The sequence below is a fragment of the Grammomys surdaster genome, unplaced genomic scaffold (assembly GCF_004785775.1).
Source record: "Grammomys surdaster isolate TR1022 unplaced genomic scaffold, NIH_TR_1.0 214, whole genome shotgun sequence".
Taxonomy (NCBI): domain Eukaryota; kingdom Metazoa; phylum Chordata; class Mammalia; order Rodentia; family Muridae; genus Grammomys; species Grammomys surdaster.
In genome coordinates this window covers 4,774,083-4,780,098 of record NW_021604659.1, presented here as the reverse complement: position 1 = coordinate 4,780,098, position 6,016 = coordinate 4,774,083, and the positions used below count along the sequence as shown (strand labels likewise).

Sequence of the window (6,016 nt, the reverse complement as noted above, 5' to 3'; positions counted from 1 at the left end):
CAGAGCTGAGTCTAGCCAACTGCTGTGCCTTCTCCATCATCCCCACATCTCCTGGGCCTGTAGCAGCCACTGGGGTACAATTCACTCTCCTTCATTTGTTATGGAATCCTGGTTTCATATGCACAGCAACTGTAGGAGAGGAAAAGGTGGGAAAGGAGCAGAGAGCTTTAAGCCAAGGCTGGTGTCACATGTATGATGGGCTCCAACCCTGGACTTTCTCACACAGCCCTCATAATTGTAAGGAGCTCACTGGGAAGGAAAATTCTAAGCTTGTTTTGTGTGTCTTTTCTTAAGAATCGCAAGAGAGGCTGAAAGCTGTATGGATACATGCAAGGACCCCCATGAGAAGATCATCTGGGCCAAGCCCATTATTGCTGAGACTTGTCGTCCCCTCCAGTGTTGTGATGATTGTAACATCTATAAGGATGTTAGCTCCCTGCCACCTTGCTTTTGTGGCACAAATGAGGGACTCTGACATGGCAATGATGGACACAAAAATCTTCACAATCAGTATCTCCTTCTTAGTAGAATGTTTTATTTTTCAAGTCAATTTCTGTAATGTTTATATTCTTAATTACTATCCAATATGGTATTTATGTACTTTATATAAGCACACAATAATCAAAATACTCCTGTACCTTTAATTGGTGATGGTAATGGTTATAATGTCCTTTATTCTAAATTTTTTACTCATTTTGAGACTTGAGGCAACTAGCCTGTAATATTACTGTTGCAATGTAAACAGAGGGGACATGTAAGCAGTTTTAAAGATGGGATATCATTTTGCTAAATGTCTAAAATAATTTTAAAAGTTTTTTAAAGTTAGGTTTTAAGGCTGAAGCTTCCTGTGCCAAAAAGAAAAATGATGCCTCTGAGTGAGATGACTTTTTCCATGCAAAATTCTGCCTGAATTTTCTTACATGCTGCTCTTGTTTTTTTTCCTTCATTTCAATTTTAGTTCCATTTCCCCACCCCCCAACTCTTTCCAGATCCTCGCCCACTCACCCAAGTCCACATCCTTTCTTGCTCTCCTACATTAGAAAACAAATAGGGATCTAAAGGAAAAAATAATAAAATAACAAATAAACCTGAATAGGACAAACCGAACAAATGAACAGAGAAACAGGGTCAAAGAAAAAACAAGAAACACATACACACATAGAGACAAACACATTAGCAAACATGGAAACCTCCTCAATATTACAAAGTTGGAAAGCATAGTGTATAAGCAAAGACCTGTGGTGTAAGAAAAAGAAAAAAGAAATCTCAGACAAAGCTTTGTGAAAGTAAACAAAAAGTCCTCCGAAAATAACATTGACTTCATTTTATGTTGTCCATCTGCTGCTGGGCTTGCGGCCTGGCCTTGAGTGGTTTGTATACACAGTGAGACTCCATTGGAAAAAACTGATTTTTCACTTGCAAGTGGTTATCAACTGAAGACAGCGTCTCAGTCATTGATGTGATGTGGGCTTATGTCCACTTGTACTGAGATGCTGAGACCCCAAACCTTTTGCCTGCCGGCAGTCTCGGTGAGTTCATGTGTGTATCAATTCTGCTGTGTTAGAATGTATTGTTTACTCAGTGTCCTCCATGTCCTCTGGCTCTGACAATATTCCCACCCCATTTTCTGTAGGCTTCCCTAAGCCAAGTGTGAGGGGAGGGAACTGACTGAGACATCCAGAATTCCAAGGTTTCTCCATCTCTGGAAAGTGCCCATTGAGGCCAGAAGAGGGTGGTGGATCTCTTAAAGCTGGAGTGGCAGTTGGGAGCTACCTGGCATGGGTGCTGGAAAGCAAATTTCAGTCATCTAGAACGTAGCAAGCCCTCGTAACTACTGAGCCATGGTTTAACCCTCGAAAAGTATTTCTATCAGGAATATGAGAATTTTTATGAATGGATCATAATTTACTTAGCTCAAACTTCATTACTGAAAATAGGTATTATTTCTAAGTTCCATTTATTAAATATTAAAGGTAGTATCATTAAAAAAAATTCTTACCGCTGGGCGATGGTGGCACACGCCTTTAATCCCAGCACTTTGGAGGCAGAGGCAGGTGGATTTCTGAGTTCGAGAGTTCTAGGCTAGCCTGGTCTACAGAGCGAGTTCTAGGACAGCTAGGGTTACACAGAGAAACCCTGTCTCGAAAAACCAAAAAAAAAAAAAGAAAAAACTTCTTACCAGTAAGTGTACTGTACCAGGAAATAAAGCACTTAAAGGTTTGGTGAGTCTGAATTCCCAGGATTCGGTTGACAAATCTGTTACCAAGTTGCCAAATTCAAGTCCAAACTGGTTACTTTTCTTAATGCTGAGACCAATTCTTGACAGTAACACAGGAAGGAAGATTTGTGCTGCCTTCACAGTTTCAGGGTACAGTGCTCTCGGATGATATGGTGGCAGGAGCACGAGGCAGCTGGCGACACAGTGTCTTTAGTCAGGAAGCAAAGGAGAGGAATGCTGGTGCCCAGCTTGCTTTCTCCTTTTTACTCAGCCTGGGACCTACTCCAGGGCCTCACATGTAGGGTTGGTGTTTCCACCTTAACCCAGTCTAATAATTCCCTCACAGGTACATCCAAAGGTTTGACTCCTAGAGGATTCTAGACCCTGTTGACAACCAGTATTAACCATTGCAGGGTGTTAAGAATTATTGGGGGCCCACTGCTCTGGCCGCACAGGCCGTAACAGACCAGACTAAACAAGAATGGAGTGACTGTATTAGAGTTCTCTAGAGAAATACAATGAATACAGAATGAATACGGTCCAGCTAGTCTAACAACGGCTGTCTACCAACGGGAGGTCCAAGAATCTATCAGTTGTTCAGTCCACGAGGCTGGATGTCTCAGCTGCTCTTCAGTACACACCAGAATCCCAAAGATGTACGCTCTAATGCCAGGTAAGAAATGGACTTGCCAGCGAGAGTGAGAGCAAGCAGGCAATGAGCAAGTATCCTTTTTATATGCTGCCACCAGATAGTGTGACCCAGATTAAAAGTGGGTCTTCCTACTTCAAATGATTAAAGAAAAAAATTCCTCACAGGTGCGGCCAGCTGCTTGGATTTTAGTTAATTTCAGGTGAAGTCAAGTTGACAACCAAGAATAGTCATCACAAGTCCCCTCCTTCTCAACCTGACACACAACTATATCTCCTTATGCCATCCTTAAATCCCAATGAGAACAATAACCAGGTCATACTCATACCTTACCTGATATAACTACCCCATGTACAATCACAACTGCCTTATATATCTAGCCAGTTCATGACTACACTTAACATGATATAACTATTCCTCATGCAACTGCAAATATACGTTTGAGAATAGGTGGCAGGGTCCATTGAGGGACATTCTCTTAGCCTCTCAAACTCAAATGATTATAACCACTGATATCCCCTTAATTGATGTTACATTACATGATAAACACATTGAGGAAAGAAAACAAATATATGTACAAACACATTCTTAACAAAGTATGACACAAACACTCATGCCAATTATAAGCCCTTGTGCAACTGATCACATGGCCTTAGCTGGTATTTGTAAGTATCTTCCTCTACTTCCCAGTCTGTATTTCCTCCACCTTCAAGCAAGTACCTCGGTAGGTCTTGGCTCTTTTCTCAGAATGACCTATACCTTCATTCCTGAAGGGTCTGTGCCCTTTGTCATCCTACTTTGATTATGCTGTTGTAGTTTCCCATTAACTTTAATCATAGAACATAATAGTAACCAAGAGAAACCCTAAAGGACCTCTTGTGCTCCAAACATAATCTTTTTTATCTCAGTTGTGAAGAAGCAATCTAATTTTCCCTTTGTGATCTGGATCAACCACCCCTTCTAACACTGCTATTCCTTTCTTAGCCTGTTGTCTTAAGGGCATCAGAAGCCCAGGGGGAAGTCTGAGGTTCCAGTTCAATAGAATGTCTACTGTGGCTCCTGGCAGGAATGCTTCCTGATCTGGGACCAAAACTTCTAGGACAGCATAACTTAAGGTCACAGGAAAGGAGGCAAAATTTTTCTTAGTGGGTCACTAGGGGTGACAGTGAATGGAACTACTGCCTTTTCCACCCCTTGATTCCTGGACCTATGGATCCTGGCTATGGGAAAAACTGTACCTTATAATGAACACTGATTGAAAGCATATAATGCTTTCTAGAGAACCCTGCCCCAGTCACCCAGGCTGCTGCCACCTAATTGGTGCTGAAACTGTGTCTTCAAAAGGCCATTCATCTTTCCATCAGACCAGCCGCTTCAGGATGGTAGAGAACATGGGAAGACCGGTGGATTCCATGACTGTGGGCCCACTGTCTCACTTCTCTGGCTAGGAAGTGAGTTCCTTGGTCAGAAGCAATACTGTGCAAATACCATGACAGCGATTAAGGCACTCTCTAAGTCTATGAAATGGTGGTTTTGGCAGAAGTATTACATGCATGAAAGGCAACTCCATAAACAGAGTAAGTATCTACTCCAGTAAGGAGGAAGTAGTCCAGTGGAAGCAACCTGTGATTAGATAGCTGCTTAGTTATCCCAGGGAACAGTGCCATATCTGGGGCTCAGTGCTGGTCTCTGCTCTTGACAGATCTGGCACCCAGCAGCAGCAGCCATAGCCAAGATTAGCCTCGGTGAGTGGAAATCCTGTTGTCGAGCCCCATATATAACCTCCATCTCTGCCACTATGGTCACTCTGTTCATGTGCCCATTGGGCAATTACAGGATAGCTGAGTCAAAAGAGGCTGACTGTCCACAGAACGGGTCATCTTATTTCATTACTGAACTTCTCTGCTGAAGTCACCTTCTGATGAACGTTTACGTGGGACACAGGTATCACTGTACCCTCCTTCCATTTGGATACATCTATCCACACACTTCTTCCCCACATGTCTTACAAAATTTGCAGTCATGTTCTTTCCAAGTTCCTGATCACCATATAAAATAAACTGATATATATGTATGTATAGTACAATAAATTTATATAAAATAAAAATATAAAATTATATATTACATATTGTGAGATATTCATATATATATACATACACACACACACACACACACACACACACACACACACACACACACACACATATATATGTGAGAATGACTTATTAGAATAGCTTACAGGCTGTGGTCCAGCTAGTCCAACAATGGCTGTCTACCAATGGAAGGTTCAAGAATCCAGCAGCTGTTCAGTTCACAAGGCTAGATGATTCAGCTGCTCTTCACTATATACAAGAATCCCAAAGAAATAGGCTCTAACGCCAGTGAAAGAATGGACTTGCCAGCGAGAGCAAGAACAAGCAGGCAAAAGAGCAAGCTTCCTTCTTCTTTGTGCTTCATATAGGCTGTCACCAGACAGTGTGCCCCAGATTAACGGTGGATCCTCTCACCTCAAAAGATTTGGATTAAATGTGTATCTTTCCACCTCAAAAGATTCAAATTAAAAGTGGGTTTTCCTTTTTTAAAGGATTTAATTAAGAAAAAAACAAAACCTCACAGGGTACCCACCTGTTTGGGTTTCAGCTAATTTCAGATGAAGTCAAAGTTGACAAAAATAAGTGAGTTCTGTTTTAGTCCCATATGAACTAGCTTTGAGATAGCCAATCTAGTTTTTACTCCTTAATTGTGCTTTTGTGGTGGTGATGATGGTGGTGGTGATGATGGTGGTGGTGATGGTGGTGATGATGATGGTGGTGATGGTGGTGGTGATGGTGGTAGTGATGGTGGTGGTGATGATGGTGATGATGGTGGTGGTGGTAGTGATGATGATGGTGGTGGTGGTGGTGGTGATGGTGGTGATGGTGTTGGTGGTGGTAGTGGTGTTGTTGTTGGTGGTGGTGATGGTGGTAGTGATGGTGGTGGTGGTGGTGATGGTGGTGGTGATGATGGTGGTGATGGTGTTGGTGGTGGTGGTGGCGGTGGTGATGGTAGTGGTGATGATGGTGGTGATGGTGTTGGTGGTGGTAGTGGTGACGGTGGTGGTGATGGTGGTGGTGATGATGGTGGTGATGGTGATGGTGGTGGTGGTGGTG

General features: G+C 42.6%; 1 protein-coding gene and 1 long non-coding RNA gene across 2 annotated transcripts in view; one reads left to right on the top strand and one right to left on the bottom strand.

The window, feature by feature from the left end:
- The window catches only part of Fam24a (family with sequence similarity 24 member A), a 4,227-nt gene extending 3,752 nt beyond the window's left edge, over positions 1-475 (top strand). Inside the window, exon 2 of the mRNA XM_028772575.1 lies at positions 295-475. Within this exon, the coding sequence (XP_028628408.1) occupies positions 295-475 (181 nt within the window). The remainder of the gene's footprint in view (positions 1-294) is intronic.
- LOC114625284 overlaps positions 1-4,219 on the bottom strand; it is a 16,524-nt gene extending 12,305 nt beyond the window's left edge. Inside the window, exon 1 of the long non-coding RNA XR_003712047.1 lies at positions 2,180-4,219. This is a non-coding gene — a long non-coding RNA (uncharacterized LOC114625284). The remainder of the gene's footprint in view (positions 1-2,179) is intronic.
- Positions 4,220-6,016: the final 1,797 nt, after the last annotated feature.